General features: G+C 52.8%; 11 protein-coding genes across 11 annotated transcripts; 6 read left to right on the forward strand and 5 right to left on the reverse strand.

Annotated features, from left to right (window-relative positions):
- Positions 1-178: 178 nt before the first annotated feature.
- On the forward strand, positions 179-890 carry PSV08DRAFT_272476 (DASH complex subunit Dad2-domain-containing protein). Its single transcript, XM_014221203.2, has 3 exons — positions 179-448; positions 535-594; positions 646-890. The coding sequence occupies exons 1-3, from the start codon at positions 238-240 to the stop codon at positions 789-791; spliced, it is 417 nt and encodes a 138-aa protein (XP_014076678.1). The 5' UTR covers positions 179-237; the 3' UTR covers positions 792-890.
- Positions 891-1,291: 401 nt separating this feature from the next.
- On the reverse strand, positions 1,292-2,020 carry PSV08DRAFT_272486 (phosphatase inhibitor-domain-containing protein). The gene is made up of 2 exons (XM_014221204.2): positions 1,786-2,020; positions 1,292-1,729 (listed from the first exon to the last, which is right to left on the reverse strand). The coding sequence occupies exons 1-2, from the start codon at positions 1,991-1,993 to the stop codon at positions 1,440-1,442; spliced, it is 498 nt and encodes a 165-aa protein (XP_014076679.1). The 5' UTR covers positions 1,994-2,020; the 3' UTR covers positions 1,292-1,439.
- A 3,186-nt stretch (positions 2,021-5,206) lies between these two features.
- PSV08DRAFT_28581 (uncharacterized protein) lies at positions 5,207-7,565 on the forward strand. The gene is made up of 2 exons (XM_014221205.2): positions 5,207-5,514; positions 5,561-7,565. Exons 1-2 carry the CDS (start codon positions 5,297-5,299, stop codon positions 7,407-7,409), a joined length of 2,067 nt encoding a protein of 688 aa, XP_014076680.1. The 5' UTR covers positions 5,207-5,296; the 3' UTR covers positions 7,410-7,565.
- A 958-nt stretch (positions 7,566-8,523) lies between these two features.
- Positions 8,524-10,103, forward strand: PSV08DRAFT_196492 (SUR7/PalI family-domain-containing protein). Its single transcript, XM_014221206.2, has 2 exons — positions 8,524-9,145; positions 9,200-10,103. The coding sequence occupies exons 1-2, from the start codon at positions 8,710-8,712 to the stop codon at positions 9,685-9,687; spliced, it is 924 nt and encodes a 307-aa protein (XP_014076681.1). The 5' UTR covers positions 8,524-8,709; the 3' UTR covers positions 9,688-10,103.
- Positions 10,104-10,323: 220 nt separating this feature from the next.
- Positions 10,324-11,084, reverse strand: PSV08DRAFT_399500 (uncharacterized protein; the record flags this gene model as incomplete). The annotated part of the gene is made up of 1 exon (XM_014221207.1): positions 10,324-11,084. The coding sequence occupies exon 1, from the start codon at positions 11,032-11,034 to the stop codon at positions 10,324-10,326; it is 711 nt and encodes a 236-aa protein (XP_014076682.1). The 5' UTR covers positions 11,035-11,084.
- A 785-nt stretch (positions 11,085-11,869) lies between these two features.
- PSV08DRAFT_217227 (centromere protein Chl4/mis15/CENP-N) lies at positions 11,870-13,599 on the reverse strand. Its single transcript, XM_014221208.1, has one exon. It carries the CDS (start codon positions 13,520-13,522, stop codon positions 12,020-12,022), a length of 1,503 nt encoding a protein of 500 aa, XP_014076683.1. The 5' UTR covers positions 13,523-13,599; the 3' UTR covers positions 11,870-12,019.
- A 1,071-nt stretch (positions 13,600-14,670) lies between these two features.
- Positions 14,671-16,590, forward strand: PSV08DRAFT_272537 (uncharacterized protein). Its single transcript, XM_066092522.1, has 2 exons — positions 14,671-15,400; positions 15,765-16,590. Exons 1-2 carry the CDS (start codon positions 15,121-15,123, stop codon positions 16,316-16,318), a joined length of 834 nt encoding a protein of 277 aa, XP_065949517.1. The 5' UTR covers positions 14,671-15,120; the 3' UTR covers positions 16,319-16,590.
- A 170-nt stretch (positions 16,591-16,760) lies between these two features.
- On the reverse strand, positions 16,761-17,694 carry PSV08DRAFT_359660 (Tctex-1). Its single transcript, XM_066092986.1, has 4 exons — positions 17,602-17,694; positions 17,495-17,542; positions 17,353-17,427; positions 16,761-17,289 (listed from the first exon to the last, which is right to left on the reverse strand). Exons 1-4 carry the CDS (start codon positions 17,605-17,607, stop codon positions 17,005-17,007), a joined length of 414 nt encoding a protein of 137 aa, XP_065949518.1. The 5' UTR covers positions 17,608-17,694; the 3' UTR covers positions 16,761-17,004.
- A 238-nt stretch (positions 17,695-17,932) lies between these two features.
- On the forward strand, positions 17,933-18,902 carry PSV08DRAFT_399504 (uncharacterized protein). Its single transcript, XM_014221211.1, has 2 exons — positions 17,933-18,201; positions 18,266-18,902. The coding sequence occupies exons 1-2, from the start codon at positions 18,168-18,170 to the stop codon at positions 18,622-18,624; spliced, it is 393 nt and encodes a 130-aa protein (XP_014076686.1). The 5' UTR covers positions 17,933-18,167; the 3' UTR covers positions 18,625-18,902.
- Positions 18,903-19,182: 280 nt separating this feature from the next.
- On the reverse strand, positions 19,183-21,045 carry PSV08DRAFT_217228 (glycosyltransferase; the record flags this gene model as incomplete). Its single annotated transcript, XM_014221212.1, has 5 exons — positions 19,183-19,967; positions 20,015-20,152; positions 20,206-20,750; positions 20,804-20,889; positions 20,935-21,045. 5 exons carry the CDS (start codon positions 21,043-21,045, stop codon positions 19,183-19,185), a joined length of 1,665 nt encoding a protein of 554 aa, XP_014076687.1.
- A 162-nt stretch (positions 21,046-21,207) lies between these two features.
- On the forward strand, positions 21,208-22,229 carry PSV08DRAFT_28618 (uncharacterized protein). Its single transcript, XM_066092580.1, has 3 exons — positions 21,208-21,338; positions 21,421-21,920; positions 21,971-22,229. Exons 1-3 carry the CDS (start codon positions 21,225-21,227, stop codon positions 22,080-22,082), a joined length of 726 nt encoding a protein of 241 aa, XP_065949519.1. The 5' UTR covers positions 21,208-21,224; the 3' UTR covers positions 22,083-22,229.
- The last annotated feature ends 1,006 nt before the right edge of the window (positions 22,230-23,235 follow it).

The following is a 23,235-nucleotide window of genomic DNA, read 5'->3' on the forward strand; positions in this document are numbered from 1 at the left end:
TAGAGGGGCAACGGCGCCTCTACATACAAGCAACGCATCGTCGACTGCAGTGAGTCTTGTGAAAGAGTCCAGACATACTCTTATAGAAGTTTCGCCATTACCTGCAATCGAAGAAGAAAAGCCCGTATATCTACACATCAGAAACTCAACATTGTAAAAACATCTGCATACTTTTCGCAACAACAATATCGTCAAAACACCCACCGAACAAAGAATTGAACCCAATTCACTGCTAAAATGTCGAATTTTGGACGTCCTCTCCCTTCGCATCTGCGTAATCAGTCTTTGGGCGGCTCACAACAACAATCGCCGGTCTTACTCGCACGTATCGCGGAAAAGAAAGCTGAACTTGCGAACCTAAAAGACCTGCAAGCTCTTAGTGGAGGGCTTGCGGACCAAATGCAAATGCTAGCTGACAAGCTCTCGACATTGTCTGATGGCACAGAAGGTATGTTCGAATTGACCTTGAACGGATTTGCACATGCAGATAAGGGAAAAGCATCATGGAGATGTCAGGCTGACATTGAGGCGCAGCGGTTGCAGCAGTACTGTCGAATTGGCACAACGTATTGAGGGCTATCAACATGGCGTCGAGTGAGTTATCAAGCCGTATACGTGATGCTATCTTGATCTAACCAGTGACAGCAAAACTGCCAAAGCCAAAGGATGAGGGGGAAGTAGAAAAGAAATTGGACGATGGACCACCTCTGCCGCAGACACTTGTTCGCATTCCCACTCAGCACGCGCCCACGGTAATTGAGCAAGCCAACGCAGCAAATGCAGAAGAGTGAATCCGCGTACGGGATGTAGACATGTGCTGGCACGGCGTCTCTTCTGCGCTAAAGAATGTGGTGTGAAGGATGTGAAAGGAGGTGTGGTGAGGCATGAGTGCACGATCGAACTCGAGATGAGACTGATGTCCGATTCGCGGAACACGGCATATGAGGGTGGCCGAGCAATGTTCCAATACGTGCATATGCAGTCGAGCCCAACATCATTGAGATTGCTTTTCCCGCTGGTATGCTGGAAGCGAGCTAAGTCACGGGACCTGACATGCGTAAAGGGCCAAAAAGGACGTCACCGCCAAGGTAGGAAAAGGAAGAAGCAGGAATGGAGGAGGCCTGAAACACAAGCTACTGTGAATTGTTTGCGAGCTTACATGTGAGATTCTAAAGTGCTTGAAATTCATTGGCAAGTATAGGCCTTGTTACATAACGCCGTGATGCGTCTACAATCTAGCATCCAAGTTTTACAGACTTCCAAGTCCAGTGTCCCATGCTATGCAAAATAACGCAGTCTCAATCAAATTGTGCCGATCGGACATGCCAAAACTCCGCGCGAAAACAAACCCCACAGAAACAATGAAAATCGTGTTCACTTCGTATGCGCCAAAGCCAGGTGCAGCAGCTTGAGCGCATCAATTGAGGCGCTGTAACAGTCTACTTCTTCTGCTTCGGCATCTTCTCGTAAGCATTTGGGCTGGGCTTCCTCCGCTGCCTCTTTGTTTTTTGTGACTGGCCCGAGCCCTCATGACAGCCGTGATTTTCTGCGCATCCGTCGTGGTCGTGCTGGTGCGGCCGCCTTCCCCGCGCGGCACCAATCCTGCCGGCGGGCCTTGCGGTACTGTTGTCAGGTTCGGAATCTGAGTCCGAGTCCGATGAAGAGGAATCCGAAGAGTCGTCGTCGGAAGACTCATCCACAGCGCGAGGTTTGTGATAGATGCAGCAGACTTGTTCAGAGGTTAGCGGGTCTAGTAGCAAAATGACGTGGCGCAGCTTGCAGTACCTTTGGACGACTTCTTGCCCATGCCTTCGTTGTCAACCACGTCCTCTGCCCACTGGATATGTCGTCGCTCGGTAGGCTCTGCCCGCAGACGGAGCACGCCTGATGGAGCAGACAGGCGCAGGACGGGCTGAGGACTGATCTGTATTGTCCTGCTTCCAGCGCTTGGTGTCACAGTACGCGGTGACGCAGTACGTTGGTGGGCGGCCATGTTGTTTGAAGTGCGCAATGTTGGGTTGGAAGTGAATACGAGGAACGGGACCTCCGAAGAAGCGGTGTTGCGGGCAGCAGGCGGGGTGATTGTTATGGAGCTACGCAGGGACCAAAAGGAATCGCGAATTGCCGTGTTGAGGATGAAAGAAGGCTGACGGGGTCCAACGTTGATATTTGAGCAAAGAATCGGCGATGGGATCCAGGGATGAGGCGACGAGTAAAGAAGGAAGGGGTGTGGTTTGGTATTATCGGTACCAGGGCAAGGTCGTGTGCATGTACGTCTTCGCTGGCTGACGATGATTTGCCTCGTGATGGTAGAAAGCTGGTTGGTGCGTCATTAGCAATCGGCACCTTTCTCGGCTCATCCTTCCCTCTGCGCATCCGGGGATTGGCCCACGATCGCCCGCGTCACCCTCCCATCGTCTTCTCCACGAGAGTGCAGCATGCACGCCAACCGGAGCCCACACGAGCCCACACCTTCATCTAGGTCACGTTGCATATTCATGGCAGCAGCGCATCTCCTAGCCTGCGCACTTGGCACGCTTGCGCTGCACGCAATAGCGCTGCGAGAACACCTTGCCGAAGCGCTGTCAGGGCCAAAAAGACCCATCGCTGCGCTGCTATCGTGGCCGCTGCCCACGCAAAGCATTCGGGCCAATGCGAAGCAGGGCTGGTCGCAGGGTCTGGCTCAAAGTCACCGGAACCGTTGACTGTCGACATGGCCCAGAACGTCAGTCTGGAAACGTCACAATGGAAAGGTGCTGGCGGGGTTCCACCTGTCTTCGACCGAGTATAAGTAAGAAGCAGCACCAATCATTCCAAATGGATTTTGCTCCCTTCCCCTTGCAACATGACGATGCACATTGCCAGGCCTCTGACTTCGCAACGCCACCAATGCCACTCGGTACCGGATGGCCGGATGACCGGACATTCACCCCACAGTATGCCACATGAACACCGGCATACCTACGTATTCGGCTGGGACGAGACCTTTGCACCGAAATCTGTAACCGAGACCTCGGAATGTCGAGTGCTCTGTGTTGGCGATGCAAGTAGACCTTCACAAGTAGGTCAGTGCCAATGAGGCTGCTATACACACGTACGCATAAAACCAATCTTCGTACATGCGCACAATGGATACAAGAGCTAGTGCCATCAAAGTTCATATTCCACCGCATTGGCTCGTATATGTAAAGACTCGGTGTTTGCCAAGCCGACTCGCACAGTGCAGCCGGTGAGCATCTCCACCTACTGTGTACAACCAGAGCGACGTCTTGGCCGCGAAGCCTTTGGACACTCAGGAGGTGGCTTTGCTTCATTTCGTGGCACCCTAGGGCCTGGATGCCTATGAAGATACAAAGACCTGTCCTGTTGGCCGTATAGACCTTGAACGTTGGGTGTACAGATACGTAGAAGCGGGAAACCCGCGCAATGCCTGGGATTATCACACCCACGAGCTATCGAAAAGAGCCAAACGCACGGCAGTATAGCACCGAGAAGCAATGGCGGCCTAGTGGTGAGGGGAGAGAAAAATCAGATTGAAAAGTCCGGGGGGGGGCATAAACGGACAATGGCGAGAGTCCCCCAGCATCAACAATGACCTCAGCCCATGGGAAAGGCTCTGTGCAAGCGAAGAATCGCACCATGATGAAGGAAGCCTCGTCATGCTAGGAACCATGAGCGGATCAAACGGGAGGAGCCTAAGTAAGTATGCGAGCTGTCAAAGAACAAGTAATTTCACAGATATGAAGGGATGCTGCAGGGTGATCATGGGTGGCGGTGAGCGAGATGAGCGACTCCTTGGGCAGCTCACCAGCCTCAACAGTCGTCTGGCGCAGGCGAGTAGTGCAAAAGGCGCCATGAGTCGTTGACAGTACATAAGCTTCTGGACGGTAGGGCTTGGACGCGTCATTGTGAACGGGCAGAAGGGGGTGGCATTGCAATATACTACATAGGCGGGTGGAATAGCAGGCACAATCTTGATGGGCAGACTACTGATAAGCGGCATCGGGGGTAGCCCGAAAGCAGCGGACGACTCCGCCACATGTCGTGCAGTACGTATCTGTGCGCCCGGCCGCTTTCTGCGCGGAAATGAAGAAAGCGTGGAGCGCCGTAGGCTAGGCCGGCGTGGACTCTGCCGGGCCGTGGGAAAAGGAGTGGACCGGATTTCCACGGAGGCGGCGGGTGGTGGTGATGGTGGTGGTGTTGGTGGTGGTGGTGGTGTTGGTGGCGGAGAGGCTGGCAGAAATGAAACGGCAGAGCGGACCAAAGCAGAGAGAAGGAAGGAGAAGGCAACAAGCACTTGGTCCGCTGCTGGGTGCCAACGATGACAGTGCTATTCACAGCGAGGGCGGATCCAGAATTGGGGTTCAGGGGGCTGTGGACGGGTCGAGTGGTGCTGTATGGCCTGGAGCGGACAAGGCCAGTCCTAGTCGCCAATCTGCTGTTCTCGGATGCGGGCGAATCAACACGGGCGTCTAAAAGGGTTCCTGCATTAGCAGCACCGCATCGGGCGTAGAGGCGCCGCAAGGAGCGATCAGCACGCAGGCAGCGCAAACGGTCGCCGCGGTTTTCTCCTGGATGCGCCTAGGGGTGTGCGGTGCGAGAAGGCCGCATGCCACCCGTACGACGACAGCTTCTATCGATTGCGACGGGGCGGCCATGACAGAGGCAGCACAGGCAGTGGCCGTGCCGCGCGACAGCGGTTGTGTACTTACTGAGCATGCAATTAGCAACATCAAACAGCTTGGCCCGCGCTAGAACAGGAACCCTGCGCTGTGCCTCTTGTTGTTCGGCTTAACAGGTCCTGTCCCCTGCACGGCTTGGGCCATGGGCCAATGAGGCTCCCTGTATGCCACCGCCCGCCATTGAGCTCCTGTGCGGCGCCTCATCTACCCTTCGCGCCCATCCGCCTTCTTTCCTTCAACCTCACCTCTCCGTGGGCCAGTCACTCTTTCAGTCCTCGTACCCCCCCTCTACACCAACGCTCTCTGCTCCGTTGCATCTTACCCCAGTCATTCTTTTTTTCTTTTTTGGGCTCGAGATCGTTTGGTCGTGTCGCTACGCTACCGCCTTCGCCTACTGCCGTGCTTTCGCTCCCTACCCGCACCCGCACCCGCATTACATGTACACTCCGTTGATCAGCAGTCACGACTGACTTACGACCTTACGTTGTTAATACATACATCTTGAATCTCAAAAACTCCCTCGCATCCGCGACCCCGTTACCCATCGCCATCCGCTCGGGTACATCATTACCATTCCTGGTTACGATATTGTATGAGACAGGGGTTTTGCAACCATGCCACACTCACATCACCAACACATGCTCCACCATGTGCGCGACAACGTACGCCATTTGGGCTCTCCCGCCAGCGCCGCCACCCGAACTCTCAAACTCGTTGAAAGAGCGAGCCCCGTTCTTCTCGCACGCGACACCCTCGAATGCACAAGCAACAGCGAGCCCGGCTGCACAAAGCCAACCCAAGTGCCTATGCTGGCTATCGCACTAGCTATCGTGTATGTGATACGCTGTCATTCCGCCGACTCCACTAACCATGCCTAGTGTTCCTGTTGTTGGTATCGCTGTTGTACTCGCCTTCTTACATCGTCGCAACAAGCAAAAGCTTAGGGAGGAGGATCAGAGAGACAAATACAAGTCGAACGATTGGGGTATGGAAGGCGTCATACCCAAGACGAGTAAAAAGGGTGGTCCTGAAATGAGCATCTCTGAGAAGGAAATCTCTGGAGGTCACGACCGCGGTCTGTCAATCGAAACTGGAAGCCCCTACATCCTGCCCCCTGGTCTACACGGCTCTCGTGAGTCGTTCCACTCGCTTTCGCGCTCGACACACGACCCCCATGACCCCTACGGACCAGTCGCTTTCTTGAGGGATGACCAGAGCCTCCGCAGCCATGGACCATACAAGGGCGAAACCAACTCCGTGTACACTGCGTCCAGCTCAGGAACAAAGAAGGAAGGTCTTCAGGCTGGTCTCCTCCAGAACGCGCAAAGAATGTCGACGTCTGCCCCAGTCCGCGGCGAGTCTCTGTCTCCTGACAGCACCAGGTCACCGGATAGCAAGTTTGCCGAGGCAGGAATTCCCCTGAGCCCGTTGAACCCGCGATATGAACCTGAGGCCCCGGCTGCCGCTCCTGCTCCTGCCCCTGCCCCTGCCCACGCTGCTCCCGTCGCCTCCAAGCCTACCGACGTCCCGACCATTTCTATCCCTGAACCCCAAGTCACCGAAAAGCAAGTCAACAAGTCGCCTGTTCAGACCACGAACGAGATTCCCTCATTGCCCCGTATCCAGTCGCAAGCTGTTGTACTAGAAACCGCCAATACGCACCACAGCATCATCAGCACCTCCAGCTACGGCGATGGTTTCGAGGTCACACCGCCTTCTCCTCGCAACAGCGACCAGCCAACGATTGCAGCGCCCAAGCCCCGATACTCAACTGGCCCACAGAACCTTGGTCTCGGAGTCGATGACTTTGGCCACAGCAACAACCGTCTGTCAATGAGCCTGCGTCCTATGCCTTCCGAAGACCCCATGGAGAACCCAGAAGAGCGTGCCAACCGTATCCGATCTTTCTACAAGGAATACTTTGACGACTCCAAGCCCGAACCCATTGGCGGACACCAATACACTGACTATGTCGAGGACTATGGTTCTGAATACCAGGATGGTACTGTCTTTGACCCACGCACTGGTAACTTCGTCGTTGCTCAGCCCAACGCACCCTTTGCTGAGCCGATTACTCGTCGTGCCATGACTCCTCCACCTCGCGCACCTCCTCGATTCCGAAGCAACACAGCTACCGGTCCACGTGGTGCTCACATGTCCAACGGCTCCATGGCTTCATCGCACTACCAACCCCCTCGTGGCATGTCGTCGATGAGCGGCCGTCTACCCCCACCAATGAAGAAGCCTCTGCCGCCACCTGCCGCTCTCTCATCACTGCCAACACCTGCCAAGCTCAACGAGAACTCGATGGTATTTGATGCTGCGGACTTTGCGCCTCCAGTTTCTTTCCGTGATAGGCAAAACGGTATGCGACCAGACAGTCCTCTTGGCAACGCTAGGCCGTATAGCCCTTCTGTTCGCCCCCACACGCCACTTGTCGGTTCCTATGATGAACTCCCAGTGCTGCCCAGTCCCCATCTGATGCGCAAGTCTGGTACCTTTACTGCCCTTGACTTTGCTCCACCTGGCCGTATCCGTGACCCTGCCGGTGCCGGCTCAGATGCCGGATCTATCCGCTCAAACCGCTCTGGCATCTCTGCGGCTGGTCGATTTGCAGTCCGCAGTGGAGCCAACCGGGTCAGCAGGATACCGCGAGAAATCATGGGTACCAAAGATGACATTGCTCTGCAACTAAGGCCCAGGATGAACTTGGTCGAGAGTGCCTAAAGACGTGGTGACCTTGCCGCAGGGCATTGTTGATGACTGACATTGAGCAGCTCGCTGGAAGAGCTTTGGGCCCCGTTGCCTGTACCAAACGCCAAAAGCTTGTGACGTCAAGTTTCTTTTTTGCTTGGACAGTATGCCATTTTGGGCGTACATGACAATTCTTATCGGTATCGTGGGACAAATATAGCGTGCGCTGGCTATACACACAGTGTCGTCTCCCAGTCTTTGTTGCTACAAGGGACATGCAAGCCTCTTTTGTCTACTATTTCTCCATCGCGGTCATTGCCAGACCGGCAGATTATACTCATTTTCTAGGGCAATTCAGCGAGGGAACCGGCGTTACCAATGTCTAATTTATATTCTTGTAAGCAGCAGTTGGGGAGGAGAGAGTTGGAGCAAGTGGTGGCTTGGTGATTGACAGCACGGAGGCCACGGCCGTGTGTCGACGTGTGAAATATTCGAGCAAAACATATAGAGGAATGGAAAGGAAGAGGTATTTGAAAAAAGAAAACAAGCATGCACACCTGGTTTGCCTGCTATTGAGTGATGTTATTGTGCTGGCTGCGCGGATGGCATGCTGGGCTGTTAGCGGGGCCAAGGTCGGCAGCGTTTCTGGCCCCTGCCGGAGCACTCTCGGCGGCCTTGACGAGGCTGACGATCAACGCGGCTCTGCGACAGTGGCAGTCTTACTACATGGCACCTGCAAGCGTCTATCTGCACTGCACCTTGTTTGCATGTGGCTGCAGACACAGCCACAAAGGAGCCGCCTTCGTTTTATTGTCTGCTCGCATGTTTAGTTAGTACGTTACTCGGGGCCAAAACCAGGGCAACCGGACGAGCCAGCCGCGTGTGCACACCGTACTTGCATACGCGGCCAGGGAAGGCCACGACAGTGCTAGACCAGTGTCGACGCCGGTGCTTCAGGCCAGACGTCGTGTCGTGTCGAGACCAGTGCATCCATTCTCTTGTCGAGCCCCCAACCATGACGCCTGTGTGGCTCGCGCCTGCGTCTACTTAGTTCTGTTTTTGGCGCCTGGTACGTCATGGCTTCAGATCTTCGGAAAGGGTCCATAAAACTCGCCAGTGCTGCTGCAGCACGCGCGTATGAGGTTGCGTCTGGTCTTCTTATTGGGCTTCGCTATACTTGACCACTGGGTTTCACCATTTTTCCCCCATCCTCATCTTTGGGCTTTGCATTTGTTTCGTCGTGCGTCTGCTTCTCCCTTTTGCAATCAACCAACCACCCTCCCACTACTCGCGCCACACCCGTCCGCCACATCTGCTGCACCCTTCCACCATCATGCCATTCTTCTCTCGCAAACGCCAGTCGGACAACACAGCGGCCACGCCTGCGCCCGAACTAACCAAAGAGCAAATCAAGCTCGCAACCCGCAGGCGCAAAAGATGGGCGCTGGCAACCTCCTTTTTCCTCTTCCTCACCTTCATCTTTCTGATCCTTGTCAACATCGCCGGCGTGCGCAACAAGCCCGTGATCAGAAACTGGTACTTTCTTCGCCTCGACCTGAGTAAAATCGTACCTGCTAGCGTCCCCAATTTCGCCCTCATCAACACTATCGCCCAAACGCTGGGTCTTCATGATTTCTACCAGGTCGGGTTATGGGGCTTCTGCTCGGGGTACAAGGGCCAGGGCGTAACCTCTTGCAGCAAGCCCACGACGCTGTATTGGTTCAACCCCGTCGAGATTCTGCGTAACGAGCTGCTTGCGGGAGCGTCGAGTAAGCTGGCCTAGGTCGTTGCGAGTCCGGCTGCGAGCTAACCATGTCCACTAGTCAATCTTCCTGCAAACATCAACGACATCTTGGACCTGATCCACCTCGTCTCCAACTGGATGTTTGGTCTCTTCCTTACCGCTACTGTTCTGTCTTTCGTCCTCATCTTCGTCATGCCCATCTCCGTCTACACACGCTGGCTCACCCTCCCTGTCGCCATTCTCGCCTTCCTCAACGCCCTCTTCGTCACCGTCGCGTCCGTCATCGCTACCGTCATGTTTGTCATCTTTCACAACACTATCACTGGCGTGTCAGAGCTCAACATTGGGGCGCAGATTGGGACAACGCTATTTGCCTTCATGTGGGTGGCCAGCGCCTTTGCCATTTTCGCATGGCTTGTGCAGACGGGGCTTTGCTGCTGTTGTGCGTCGCGACGAGACGTCAAGAACGGCAGGAAGAGAGGTAACGAAGAAGCATACCAGATGGACGCTGTCCCGGTAACCGAAAAAGCACCAAAGAAGAAATATGAGTTCTGGAAGCGTGGATAGAGTCCTCTTCTCGACTCAACCATCATTGTACATGACCGTTCTCCTACCAACATTACTATCATACAAATAGATACACGGACAAAAGGATTATTGCCACCGAAACAAAAACAAAAAGATCAGGCATAGATGACAGCTATTTTTTTCAACTGGGTCATTGATGACCAGAAATTTGGGCCCCTAAAAGATTGATTTTCCTTTGTTTTGTTTTCATAGCGAGCGCGGCGTTGAATTTTCTTCAAGCAAAATCTTTCCGACATGGCAATGCATAGTGCGGCGCAACATGGGCGATTTGGCATATGAGCACGACACACATACACACACATACACACCAGCATGAACATATCTCTACTGTAGACATATATGGACCTATATATATGCCCAAAAAAAGGCATAATGATATTTTTTTTAGTTCAACAGTCTTCGTCCCGATCATTTCTTCCACCCGTCTTTGGATTTTCCGGTTGAAGTCGCTGAGAAAACGGCAATCAATCATTGAAATTTCGACACATGACTCAGCCTAAGCCGTCGACAATCACTGCAAGTGCAAAAAAGAAGCCTTGTTGTTTATATTCCATTCTGCCCCATTGTCTATATATTCCCATCTCCCCCTTTCCCTTATCAAACTCGCTCCCTTGTCTACCTCTCCCTCTCCTCATACCAATCCCTCCCCTCCTTATTGCCGCCAAACACCCTCCTAAACCCCTTGGCCACGGCGCCACTAACGCTGAAATCATTGAAAAGCCACTGGTTTCCATGGCGCCCATAGTACTTGAACTGCGCCGGCTCCTCTCTTTCCTTCCTTCCGCCGCCGCCGCCGCTGCGGATGCTGGTGCTGCTCTCCATGGTGTGTCTGCGGCTCCGCTTGGGGACCCGCGGCTTGCTGAAGTCGCCGGGCGCAATGCCCACGCTTTCCGCGTGCAGTCGGCTGCTGGGCAAGGCGTGCAGGCGCGACGAGGTGCTCCAAGTGTGCGAGTCCAAGGTGGAGATTGTTGAAGATTTGGTAAAAGGACGTGTGTTGGTGCTATCAATGGAGGGTCGGGGACGTCCCTGGGTGGCTCCATGTTCGATGCTTGAAGTGTTGTTGTCGTTTGCAATGACAGCAAGGCGGGAGTGCAGGGCTCGCGCGTCGATGGGTTGGCGGTACGAGGAGTCTGTCATCGGCAGGGATGTTGGAGATTTGGTAGAAAATGTGGTTGCGGTGTTGAACTGGGGGATGAGAGTGTGTGGTTGATTGGTGTCCCAGTAGTAGTAGTGGTGGTGGTGTTGGTCTCGAGAAGGTACGTAGTATTCTTCTTCTTCTGATGTCAAGGTAGAGTAGATGCTAGTAGTAGTTGGATAGTATGGCATAGATTGTTTGTGTGTGTGAGAGAGAGAGTTCGCTCGGAAAGCAATCTTCTAATATCAGGGCATCACTCAACCTATATATGCTCCATCCATCCCCATCCGCCAAGCCGCGGTATCGTCCTTCGTCGTACGCAAGAAGCACAAACCCTACCATATCCAAGCGTCTTGGGGTGGGGAAATGCAAGCCAAAAAAGGGCTTAACTCACCGGGTTTCCGCACAGCGTACATGACTTACATGTAATCGTTCATTGCTCCTTGTCTAGTCCAACCACACGCGGTTTCCCGCACCCACCATCCACTTCAACCCCTGCCCACGGGTTCAGCAGACGTAGCCGCAAACGCTTTGATCAAGTCGGGTAGAGCACAACACGAGACCACATGACCATGTTTTCGCCCTCAGTATGCAATGCAATACTGTAAATCTGCCTTACTGGGTCGAGTCGGAAAACCGGCAGCGCAATCCTTGCTCGGGACGATAGCCCGTGCACCAGCCACAAGTACGCCACACCCAATCCGGGGCAGCGAACGGGCCTGATGGATGCAAGGCCGCGAGGCGTCAACGGCAGCAATGACATCAACCCGCCGCTTTGCCTTTACGCGCGTATCATACAGACTTTTGTGCCTTCCGTCTTTGCCGGCTAGACCGCCAACAAGACTAGCTGTGGCTTGTGAGCGTATACGCCAAGATACGCTCGGCGGGCCTGAATGACGTGGCTTGAACGCGGGAAACAAGAGGCTCGGGGTCGGATGCGCAAAGCCACATGAGGCTCACCTGCAGAGGGTGGGTACGTGAGAAGAAATCTACACAAAGTCCAGGGACATGGTGGAGGCAAGTTATAGTGGAGACGGCCGATGCCTTGTAGGTAGCTATAAGGAAAAAAAACATCGCTGCGTTGGTCTCTACACGGAGAAAGCAAAAAAAGCCGGATGGGTATACCGATATCAAAACACCTTTGAGCGCCGCGCATTGAACTTTTTTACGACTCAATCAAACACCTGGGACACCATCCTTACTTCGTATCCGTCCATCTTTAACTGATCCTATCGTGATGCCTGCCTCACCAGTCATCCAGCCTGGCATCTTTTCGCCATCTACAATGCCTTCTTCGACTAGTTGCCTCATGCCGGCAAAGACATGGGTGCCTTGAAACGTAATTCGCACATTAGGCACCCATCCTTCTTCATTCCCAATCTCCTCTAGATCTTCTTCGCTTCTCTCAAGGAGCGAACGGCGACCCCGCCGTGTGCGATTTGTTATTTGAACCCCGCGATTAGGTGTTTCGCCGTCAACTTGTACACTGCTGTCAGTGTCTGAAGTAGCTGGGAACGGATCGTCAATTCGAACTTCGACTCGTTCAAGACCTTGTCCGTCGTCTGGTTGGGCAGAGGTACCGAACCTGCCAGCAGCCACCTCTTTCCGTCGTTTGGATTCTGGAGGCTCTTTTTCGTCTAATGGCCTTTTGGGTCTTCCTGGGACCGCCTTATCCGCACTGGCCTTGTCGCCTAGAGACTTGTCTTGCTTGTCGCCTTTTTGCGTTGTGATAAAGTCTAGAGCATTCTGACTGAAACTATGATCCTGAAAGATGCTCCAGCCACCTGCTGCGGCATTGCTTTTACCCGGCCCACGATATGTCAATAGTGCGTCTAGCGACTTGGTTGTGAAGTTGGTGCCGGTTAATTGGTAGCGTGCAGAAGGTCTCGAAAAGGCTTTGGGTATTGCCTGCTGTACAATCTCTCTAAGATGCCGCCCATCGTCTCCAACAACCTGACCAGTAAGCGTTGCCAGTGACGAGTATACAAAAGGCGAGCCATTGGGCCAGACGAAGAAGACGGCTTTGGCATGGTCGGTATTACTCGATTCAACTGCCAGTGATGCCTCGCTGCTATACGGCGAATCGTGTATATAGACCCGAAGTATAGTCATGGGTGAAGTCTTTATTCGTGTGATAAGGTAGTGGGCTTTCATCAGCGGAGTCAGTTCTCTCGCGAGATTCGACATGAAAGTTTGTGCTTGGAACCGGGGAAGGTGGTCAGAGTCGTTTGTGACCTCCATGTCCGTCACTGGCGATCGCGCATTCGGTATCTTTGTGAGGCGCTTCGCTGTCCAACGTAGGGCATTGGGGTGGTCGAGCAGGTACTGTATCTCTGCTGTGGCCAGTTGGTACATGGATATACCGTGTCTCCAATCTCCCTCGAGTATGCGATCCAGAACTTCTCTCCTGCCACCTTTGCGTGCAGCCAACTGCTTGTAGATTTCCTGGAGCACCTCATAGCTTTGCGCTGGCTCATATATCTCCTCCTCATCTTCTTCTGCCCGATCGTCGAGAAGAAAAGGCTTGCAAAAGTCACGGTTCTTTTTACTGAGCCATTGTAGTGCGAGCGATATGAGCGATTGGCGGGAGAGCTTGGTGAAGGTGCGCTGGACTTCGCGGTGGTTTACGGGCAGACGGTGCGAGTGCGGGATATTCTTGTAGTCCGGGGCGGCAGCCATTGCATCTGTGCTTTTCTCGTCGGCATGGGAGGGGCCAGGATTGTTGTTGATGGTGAAAGCGTTTATCGATAATATCCAGTGAGGGAGTCGCGCTCAGGCGGTCAGACGCGTTAACCCTGCTGCCACGTGACGCCCTCGGTTGTGTGTAAGAACGTACGCAAGTAACGCCATGCTTACACCAACACACTTTGAAGAGAACAAGCGTCTGTAACTGTTTGAAGGTCCGAGCTAAGATGTAAACAAATACTTTGTTTATCCGTAAACGCCCCCATGCTGCAAGAACACATCATGAAGCGTATAAAGCAGCTCTCAAGTATGTGGTTTTGACTACAACCAGAATGATCAAACTACATACTCACTCTACAATCTCTTTGCTACTACGCACTGTATGTCTGAAACGTTGCTAGGCTCAAGTGCTTTTGCCAAGGTTTGTACCTCGCTGATTTTTGATAACCATGTAGCGTAACAGCTGTGTGGCAAGCGCTTTGTTCTAACACGCAACGTACTACTACAAAAGCAGTATGTATATACGACGTCAGCCCCGCATCAACTCCAAGCTGACCAATACGTTTTGTTACTGCAGAACAATGGGTTACCTTCCAGAAGTGTGAGTGGAAACAAGCCTAACGCATTACCTAGCCGTCATAATGACCCGATCCACACCGCGAGTATGGCTATGGACATGTGAAATTCGAAAAGTCCCACCATCTTGACTCCCCTGCGATATGTGGGTGCAGCATATGCTCCTAAGTAATGTGCTCAAACTTTGTCACTTATCCGGTAGTTCTTCGGTGTGGCGGGCATATAAGTGATCATTTCTACCCTTTTCTTACTACTTACAACAATGTGTGCAAGAGTCCAGGGTGATGCCGCTACTGCATGTGAATCTGCCGATGGATTACGGCCGCGAATCGATGGAGAAAAATCGGGCGGAACTGAGTGGCCGCCTGATCAGTAGGCGGTTAGCGCGATGGTCTTGATTACAAACTAACAGCTCTGAGTAATCCAAAAGTCAACGAAAGGGCGCAAAGGACAGCGTAAGCCCGTTGGTATGAGAATATGAGATTACCTCGCAAAGTGTGAGAAGAGAGTGTTGCTCCGTTACATACATGTGTCTTTTAGGTTTGGATATACGAGCGTTGCGATTAATTCGAGGTGTGGTGCTCCTACCCGCACGTGGGGAGATTCTCTCGGCCATACTCCGGCTGCGCCCATTTTTCCAACCGCCGAACACAGTAACCTGAAATTCCTCCGCGGGGGGTGTGGAGGCTCTCTAACGCCCTGCGTATTTCGGCAATCATCAAACGTCACCACTACTCTCTCTCACTCACCCACACACACAAAGCTCTTTTTGCGCATCTCTCAGAGTCTCTACAAGAAACTCTTGCATCCACCGAGCACCAGCGGGTCACATCATCCCAAGGCCGTACAATTTCACTCAAAGCGGAGCCAAAAGCGCACTCGGACCCGCTATCCCTCAACACGGGTTTGGCCGTCGAAAACCCCCTCCGAAGCCCACCCCCAGTTACTCCGATCATAGACTCTAGCAGCTTCATCCTCCCCATCTCCATTTCGACTGGAAACACCACAAAACGCTCATGTCATCCTACAAGGGGCAGCGAGGGCCCAACGTGTCCCAGTACATCGCGACGCTCAACCAGCCATCGCCCCAGCAGGACCTGCTCGCCGATCCGGCGCCAGCGGAGGACTTCTCCGACTTCCTCAACGCCGACTTCTTCGACGTCAGCAACGCCAGCATCGACTTCGGAAACTCAGGCAGTTTCGATATCAATTTCGACAACCAGCCATCACAGCCGTTGAAGAGTCCCGAGGGATTCCAGCCCGCCACGAGCGCAAACATGGATTTCAACTTGAATGGTAAGTGTGTGTCTTGTTGCTATTGTTCACATTGTCATTTTCTGTCGCAATGGGCTGGACCCTCGTCGAGGAAGAGTCGCTGCAGCTGCCATATAGTGGTCTGCAACACGCCGTCCAATGGCAGGCTGAAGAGACGCAAGCCGACCCCAACCCCGCCATGCTGTGTTGCCTGCATTTGTTACCCCCACACTATGCAAATCAACCAGTTAGCGGACGCCGTCGCTATGCAGCCCTGTTGCTAAGCATGGTCTGAAGCACGCAACACTGCCTGGGCTGCGTGAGACGGATCATTTACATGGCGCCCTCCACACACCGCCTTGTGGTCTGTCTTGTTGAGCCATGACTGACCTTGATCTGCTTGTAGGCGACTTCCCCTTCACCGACTTCAACAGCTTCCCTACCAATGCCGCCTTTGATCCAGCCCTGCCGCTGGCACACGCTCAGCCCAACCAATACCCGCTGGCCCCCGACTTCGCCTCGCCCAACTCATCACTGTCACCAATCACACCAGGCTATGATCAAGCATCTAAGAAGCGCAAACTCGATAATATCCCGCCCGTGATGCCGCATTCGCTCGACGAGAACGCCCGCATCGCCGCAGAGGAAGACAAGCGTCGCCGCAACACAGCCGCAAGCGCCCGCTTCCGCATCAAGAAGAAGCAACGTGAGCAGGCTCTCGAGCAGTCGCAGAAGGAGGCACAGGAGAAGGTGGCCAAGCTCGAAGCCACTATTGAGCAGCTGCAGACGGAGAATGCGTGGTTGAAGAGCCTTATTACGGAGAAGAGCGGCGGCAAGAGCACAACGGAAGAGATCAAGGCGCTCATGAACAAGCGAGAGCAGGCGGCAACTGGACGGAGTAGCTCGGCGCACACAGACGGTGTGGGAACACAGGCCAAGAGCCCAAAGGCGGAGGCCTAACCTATTCGATGATACCTAGTTGGCCGTGCTTGCTTTTTTGTTTCCTTTATCGTTGATCTTGTTTGGTACGAGAGTGCTTTGATATACCTCTTTGATTGTGGCCTGGGTGGCTGATGTTATTGTGTGTGTATGGGTTGCACTGTGCTTCCATAGGCTGGTGTGGGGGTGGGGACGATGGATTTGGGTTGCGGGATGCATGTGGCCATGATGATGTTGATGCAGACGAAGGAACGAGAAGATGACTATTTTACACACAAATACATACCATGTTCAAACACAGCGCACGTCATTCATGCAGGTGCCCGCTGGGCTCCACTTGAACACGCACGGTATGACACGACACGACACGGTACGAGGGGATCGGTACGAGAGGGGTCTGTCGTTGGACTGTGCAATACGACGAGGTAGAGCCACGGACTGTTCACTGGTAAGGCACGGACAATCAAAAGGTAATAGGTATCAATTTCGCTGCCTTGAGCTTTTCAACGCCACTAGCCATGAAGAAAAGCAGAAGTAGAAGGAAACAGCACTCGGACAGCGTATCCAAGTCAGGCAGGCAGCCAGCAACTTCATCCACGCCCTGTTTTTTTTGCGACAGCCGGTGACTCGAGCAAGGTTCATCTTCGGCTGGGAAAATGCAACCTCGCCCACCGATTCCTGCCATGACGCTTTCTACGGGTTGCCTTCTAGATGGCAATCCAGGTAATGGTGATGACAATGTCCATGCCCTTGCTGTCGGCAGCCTCCCACTTGTACGTGTACGTTCCGTCCTTCTCGTTGTTCCAGAAGGCACCAACAGCGCTGTGCATGCCACGGCGGCCCTGCTTCTCAATTTCTGCGGGCGAGTTGCCGTGGTGTTGGATCACTGTGCTGTTGGCAATGTACTTGTAGGCGGGTTGCGAAGGAGCGTCTGGGTTTGACGAGTCTGCGGCGGGCGTAGTTTTGCTGATGAGGGTCTTGAGAATGTATTGCTGAAGAGGCAAGTGAGTCAGCCATTGCGTGTTGAGGGCTGCATTGGCTGCGGATGAACCTACAATGATCTCGCTGTTCCAGTCTCCTACTTTGGTGTGGTCGTATGATGTTGCGGCTCCAACAGCTTGCTCACAAGCCTAGGGGTCATTGTCAGTCCGTGATGTCTGAGATGCCTGGGATGGCAGGTTTGGAGACAGTGCTTACTGTTTTGGCAATCTGCTGGAGGTCGTCGGTGGGGAGCGGTGAATGAGACTGTCTCTGTCAGTTAGCAGGCTGCTCTATGCTGTGTTCTTGTGCCAGGGGAGACCGACAGCCATGGTGGTGATGGTGATGTTATTGGTAGGAATGCAGGTAGGGGATGCGCAGAAGGGCAGAATTGGCCGGGCTTGAGGCTATAGCAGAGTGGTGCGTGGGGAGGCTGCGATAAGTGAGTGTTTACGTGTTTGGCAGAGCTAGCGTCGAGGTCAGTGCCCGTATGCCGACGTGGTTGCTTTCTGGCGGCCTGCCCTTGCAGCTGCCGCACCACCCCAGGCATGCCCCGACACCGACGGCGACAGCCAATCAGCAGCGCGCATTCCGTCGCTATCACATGGGCACATGCCGGCTCGCCATTGGCTGCAGTGCCGTGCTTTGCTTCGAGGCATGGGTCTGTTATTGGGTTCATCGCGACCCGCAACCAAAGACAAGCTCTGATGCCTTCTGACGCACGTTTCCACTCCTCTCGCCTCTTTCTTCTTCTCGACTGAAACGGTGCGAGCTGCGCAGACTTTTGCTTTGTGCAACACCCGCCCATTGACACCCAGACCGCGTACACGAAACCCTCGAGCAGCTCTCAGTTGCGATACACCAGTAGCGCACTACATCATCCACTTTCGTCATGTCTACCCAACCACTCCTCCAGACCGCGCCGGGTAAGCTCGCGTCCTCGCCAACGGCCTTTTGACCCATAGCGCCTCTCTAACCCTCTTCCCCCAGGCAAGCGCATCGCGCTCCCCACCCGCGTCGAGCCCAAGGTCTTCTTCGCCAACGAGCGTACCTTCCTCTCATGGCTCAACTTCACCGTCATCCTCGGCGGCCTCGCAATCGGCCTCCTTAACTTTGGCGACAAGATTGGAAAAATCTCCGCCGGCCTCTTCACCCTTGTTGCCATGATGGCCATGATTTACGCCCTCTTTACCTTCCACTGGCGCGCGAGGAGTATAAGGATGAGGGGCCAGGGCGGCTTCGATGACAGGCTGGGTCCCACCATCCTCACCATCGCTCTGTTTGCTGCCGTCATTGTCAACTTTGTCCTGAGATTGACCATGGGAGGCGATGAGCACAGCAAGCACTAGATTTGTGTAACTAAACCATCGAGCATACAAGCCATCTTGGGCGGAAGCATGCGGGCGCACCGAGAATATCGTGCCAGAAAATGAATGACGCGTCAGAGAATGAAGAAAAACGTGGCCGGCTCGTTGTAACACGCACTGTTCTGTAAGATTTGTCGGAGACGAAGGGAGTTTGGACCAAAAAAAAAAGAGATGGGCGTTTCTTTTGGTTGTTCAAATGGAGTTTGAGTTGTTGCTGTGGATTTTTTGTATTAATATGCATCAATGCGAGTGTACTTCGTCATATCTCTAGGTGCACATGGCGGGCCATATTTTCCTTTGTCCCAAATATATGTTTACCCATTACTTCAAGTTAACTGGTCACAAAATATGGGTTTCTCTAGTACCTCAACACATCGTTCGTATGAGCAAGCATGGTCGAGATCGAGATCGAATGCTGTGCAGCAATGATGTTCGATAGATACAACCAAAACACGATAATAAAGAACTACATGTACAAGTTCTAGTACGTTCTGTTGTTCCCGTAACAACAAGTATTTGGTACGATAACACATACCAAATCTACCAAATGAAGCGCTGCAAGTTTCCAGGCTCGTTGGGCCATGTAAATGTCCAGTTCAAGAAGACATACGATACGGCCAAGTTGATGGCAAGCAGCCAGATGGTTTCCAAAACCAGACGTACATCGAGTACCGATTTCCAAGTCGATGATGACGATGATGCTTCAGTGTTTGGTGTTGTGTGACGTGCAACATGCAACCGCCAAATAACCCAGGGAATGATAAAATATCGTGGTTCGACCAAAGGAGCTGTGATCACGGATAAAGTAGTCGCAGCTATCCATATAACGATGAAGCTGACGCGACATGATTGATCATCTACCAATATTGGGGGAGAACCAGTTTTGCCTTTATCCTTTAACGTGCCTTCACTGCCTGAACGAATAGTCCTTCTCGGTGTCGCGAGAGCGCTGGTGATGGACCATGCGCAGATGAAGTAGACCGGCACTGCAATATATCTCAATGCTGGGTATAGACGGAGGATTTTGAACACATAAAATACGTAGTGTCGGTTGTCGGCCAAGGTATACGGGTGAATGATGGTGTTGAAGTGGACTGCGAGTAAGGCCCAGGTAATAAACATGCCGGATGCGAGGAGAGATGGCAGTCTATAAGTAGAAGTGTTCAAGGCTTTATCGCAAGTAGCCTGGACCTGCTTTGGTAGCACTAGGATGACGAGCCTAAGAAATGGTCCTACCAGAAGTGGGATTGAGAAGAACACAAAGTATGGCCAGATGTACAGCATTTGCGGCATGTTTATCGTTGCTGTATGTGCGGATTTATCGCCTATTTATGTGAGCTTTATTTATATCCGGCATGTATCGAGAACTTACCTAGAACAACACTGCCGTTCCAAACAACGAAGCCCGCGAAGAGGGCCAGAATAATTGCGTACGGCAAAGCGACCTTGACTACAAGTAAAGGCTTGCCGAGAGCGGCGACTACAACGGATGCCAGAAATATGATGACATCTATCAATCATTAGCTGCTATCGTATGTCTCGAGCGAGTACAGGTCTGCTCACCTTGAACATCAGCATCCTGCACTGGGGGGTCAACGATCCTTCCTGTAGCCCAACTATCTTGTAGAATCTCTGTAACGTCTTTGGACTTCGAGGCAGACGAGGGCCCATCAGCCTTCAAAGCGTTTACAACGGCAAGGCCGGCCGGAAAGACAGCAACCCAGAAAACATTTGTTTGTCGAAAAAAAAGGGCGACGATTCCAGACAAAAGAACACCGACGGCAGGCAAAGGGCTCAAAGATGATGATGGGCTGACCAGGTGTGTAGTGTATGCGAATAATACGACCAGAGTAGACATTACATCAGTGTAGTAAAGTCCAGAGAAGAAGAAGAGTGGAGGAAAGAGGGCGATGTTGACGGCAGAGTGAACATCGGTAAAGATAGTCGAGTCCCTAGCGGAAGGTTTATCTGGATTGTTGCGAGCCCGTAGTATGCGTAGGATGAGGTAGCTCATGGGAAGAATAGCGCATAGAGCAACGGCATTTTGCATACGTAAAAACCGTGTTTCACAGCCTAAAAAAAGTTGAAAGAGTTTTGATACCAAATATCTAGGCCAACGGTAAGTTCATATGTCCGTTATGGCTGCGCAAGTTGATCGTACAGGCCTGGTGGGGTGGTAATCTTCGGGTCCCATGAGTAGTCTCCCTCACAATACTTCTGGGCCTGCGGAACATGAAAAAACTCATCCTGATATCATTAGTAGTATATCGTCACACCTGAATGCAGACTTACGAGGTAGGGCTTTGGCACTCGACTTGACACATATTCGGTCCAATTGACAGTGAGACAAATGATGAACACGAAAGCACCCGGCAGGGACCACACTTCAAATAAAGAAGCCATTGGTGGTCACTCTACTTAAGGTGCAAAAAAAGAAGGTCACAGGGAGAAGTGAAAGTATCGGTGAGATCAATTGGAATGGAGATGTTCCTGAGCGAGCTAGTCCCAAGACGGCGAGTTTCCGCGGCGCGTCTTCACTCAGCCTGGACAACAATTCAAGGTGCAAGGCAACGCGTCGCAACATGGCATTGCCCCTCCCACCGGGGCTGACGCCCCCAGAGATTGCATTTCTGTGTGAAATGGAGCTCGTCACCATCATACCCCGCCAAAGACTCGAGGGTCTTGAGCTTCTTGGGGTGCGTATGCCCCTCCAACACCCCACCACTAACCCTCTCACACTGCGTCCCGTATGGTGCCATGGTGTTGATCAATCCATAGGGACCTATAAGACCTCTGAATCCACCTCATAGAGCCAATGTGCCTCTCTGGCTCGCCCTGTTGCTCAAACGCCAACGACGCGCAAATATCCTTCCTCCACCATGGCTGAATACCCACTCTCTTACCGCAATTCTCGAACACGAAACAGACCATGCAGAGACCTTCTCTCCACCTCCACGACTACCTCCGCAGCCCTCGAATAATACTCTCCCCATCTCCCCACCCTTCTTGTCCAACTCGACAGCAGATGGAGCACCAGATGCTTTGCCTTACCACTGGCTCGAGCTAGGCGAGATGTTGTTGGAGACAGCCTCGGATGACTTTGAAGACCCAGACAACGTACGAAAACTATTGCGGGGGCTCAGGGAAGTACGTATGGCAAAGCTAAGAAGCGGAGTGGACGTGCTAGATGCAGGAGGTGGCTTCAAGATGAATGGTGTCGGGGGTATGGAGATAGGAGAAGGCAGATCATTCATTACTGGGGTGATTGATGGGTTAAGGTTTGTACACCATTGTGTCTCGATAGTGCTGTTTTGCTGATCTGGAGCAGGAAAATTGCAGCTTCACGGGAACAACAGCGCAAAGACCGAGATCGAGAAGAACTTGAGAATGGGTACTCGGGCGCGGCCGACTATGACGACGACGAAATGGATATGCAATGAAGGCCGATTCAACAGACACTTGAGGAGCCATAGAGCAAAATAACGCCATAATGAGCAACGGCCTACACAAACGCTCGTAGGCCTTGCTGATGCGCTATCAAGGTTGAATATCTTCGGCGATTCCGTCCGATATCTGACATGAATCCCTCGACATCGGCGAGGCGACGGAATGTGGAACGCTCAACAATGCATTCATACAAGATGCATAGCAAATAGCTCGAAGAAGACAAGATGGCTCAGATAACAGAAAAGGTCACATGGGGGAGCGCTATGTCTTTGGTCGAATGACTGGATTCAAAGCACGAAGTCGCGGCCATTGATGATCTGCAGCGAAAAATCTCTGCCCTCGCACCAGAAAGAGCTACGCTGGATGTTGCACATACGTACAAATATCGTATGACCAAGCAACTTGTTCCATGAGAAACGTCGTAATCCCCTGAATGTATGTAACACACGCCGGAGCGGAAAGCACGGAACGAGCGTAGTCTTCATAGCAATCAAAATAAAAAATAAAAATGAGGCCAATGGCCCCGTGAATTCATAGCCAACGGACCCCTCACAACCAAAGCGTAATTATCCAACATCCCACCAAGGGACCCGTGTCTGACACGCAGCACGTCAATGCCCCCCCCAGCAGCGTTAAACTGAGCAGCATTTCCGCTGACGAGACCCACAACGACGCGGGCACAGCACTGACCGAGGGCCAACGCCAAAACGGCTGAAAACGCACACCCGATTATCCACATGGCATGACCCATCTCCCTCTCTGCCTCTCTCCCCCAATTAAGGGACCCTGATACCCAGACAAGAACAAGCCCATAATATCCTGCGACTCATGCAAGTTAAATACCGCCGAACCGGGGCAGTTTGGCGACAAAAAGGTGGGTCCTTTTCGTGCGTGCTTAGCCCCTCCAAGATAAAAAAGGTCCCCCTACCCCCCCCCCCCCCTACCCCCATCGATCTGACGGACCAACGCACCGGACAACGGAGAAGGAGGAGGAGGAGGAGGAGGAGGAGGAGGATGGGAGGGTCTGTTGACGCGAGCAGCGCAAAGAGCAAAAATTATGAGTATTTGATATACTTGTCATCCAACACCCAGACACGGGGAAAAAAAGGGTTTATTTACCATACTCTCGATAATGAGTAAATGTGA

Source organism: Bipolaris maydis (assembly GCF_028858645.1).
Source record: "Bipolaris maydis strain C4 unplaced genomic scaffold PSV08scaffold_3, whole genome shotgun sequence".
NCBI lineage: Eukaryota > Fungi > Ascomycota > Dothideomycetes > Pleosporales > Pleosporaceae > Bipolaris > Bipolaris maydis.

What these genes read in the sequence shown, in the direction of transcription:
- PSV08DRAFT_28618 (XM_066092580.1), top strand. Translation starts at nt 21,225, where the DNA reads ATGGCATTGCCCCTCCCACCGGGGCTGACGCCCCCAGAGATTGCATTT. An exon ending in AGGGTCTTGAGCTTCTTGGG is followed by an intron (nt 21,339 to 21,420) that starts GTGCGTATGCCC and finishes ATCAATCCATAG; the next exon opens with GGACCTATAAGACCTCTGAA. An exon ending in GGGGTGATTGATGGGTTAAG is followed by an intron (nt 21,921 to 21,970) that starts GTTTGTACACCA and finishes GATCTGGAGCAG; the next exon opens with GAAAATTGCAGCTTCACGGG.
- PSV08DRAFT_217227 (XM_014221208.1), bottom strand. Translation starts at nt 13,522, where the DNA reads ATGGCTGCCGCCCCGGACTACAAGAATATCCCGCACTCGCACCGTCTG.
- PSV08DRAFT_399504 (XM_014221211.1), top strand. Translation starts at nt 18,168, where the DNA reads ATGTCTACCCAACCACTCCTCCAGACCGCGCCGG. An exon ending in ACTCCTCCAGACCGCGCCGG is followed by an intron (nt 18,202 to 18,265) that starts GTAAGCTCGCGT and finishes CTCTTCCCCCAG; the next exon opens with GCAAGCGCATCGCGCTCCCC.
- PSV08DRAFT_272476 (XM_014221203.2), top strand. Translation starts at nt 238, where the DNA reads ATGTCGAATTTTGGACGTCCTCTCCCTTCGCATCTGCGTAATCAGTCT. An exon ending in ATTGTCTGATGGCACAGAAG is followed by an intron (nt 449 to 534) that starts GTATGTTCGAAT and finishes ATTGAGGCGCAG; the next exon opens with CGGTTGCAGCAGTACTGTCG. An exon ending in GGCTATCAACATGGCGTCGA is followed by an intron (nt 595 to 645) that starts GTGAGTTATCAA and finishes AACCAGTGACAG; the next exon opens with CAAAACTGCCAAAGCCAAAG.
- PSV08DRAFT_28581 (XM_014221205.2), top strand. Translation starts at nt 5,297, where the DNA reads ATGCCACACTCACATCACCAACACATGCTCCACCATGTGCGCGACAAC. An exon ending in GCTATCGCACTAGCTATCGT is followed by an intron (nt 5,515 to 5,560) that starts GTATGTGATACG and finishes AACCATGCCTAG; the next exon opens with TGTTCCTGTTGTTGGTATCG.
- PSV08DRAFT_272486 (XM_014221204.2), bottom strand. Translation starts at nt 1,993, where the DNA reads ATGGCCGCCCACCAACGTACTGCGTCACCGCGTACTGTGACACCAAGC. An exon ending in GGGCAAGAAGTCGTCCAAAG is followed by an intron (nt 1,730 to 1,785) that starts GTACTGCAAGCT and finishes CCTCTGAACAAG; the next exon opens with TCTGCTGCATCTATCACAAA.
- PSV08DRAFT_272537 (XM_066092522.1), top strand. Translation starts at nt 15,121, where the DNA reads ATGTCATCCTACAAGGGGCAGCGAGGGCCCAACGTGTCCCAGTACATC. An exon ending in CATGGATTTCAACTTGAATG is followed by an intron (nt 15,401 to 15,764) that starts GTAAGTGTGTGT and finishes ATCTGCTTGTAG; the next exon opens with GCGACTTCCCCTTCACCGAC.
- PSV08DRAFT_196492 (XM_014221206.2), top strand. Translation starts at nt 8,710, where the DNA reads ATGCCATTCTTCTCTCGCAAACGCCAGTCGGACAACACAGCGGCCACG. An exon ending in GCTGCTTGCGGGAGCGTCGA is followed by an intron (nt 9,146 to 9,199) that starts GTAAGCTGGCCT and finishes CATGTCCACTAG; the next exon opens with TCAATCTTCCTGCAAACATC.
- PSV08DRAFT_359660 (XM_066092986.1), bottom strand. An exon ending in TCCAGCAGATTGCCAAAACA is followed by an intron (nt 17,428 to 17,494) that starts GTAAGCACTGTC and finishes AATGACCCCTAG; the next exon opens with GCTTGTGAGCAAGCTGTTGG. An exon ending in ACTGGAACAGCGAGATCATT is followed by an intron (nt 17,290 to 17,352) that starts GTAGGTTCATCC and finishes TTGCCTCTTCAG; the next exon opens with CAATACATTCTCAAGACCCT.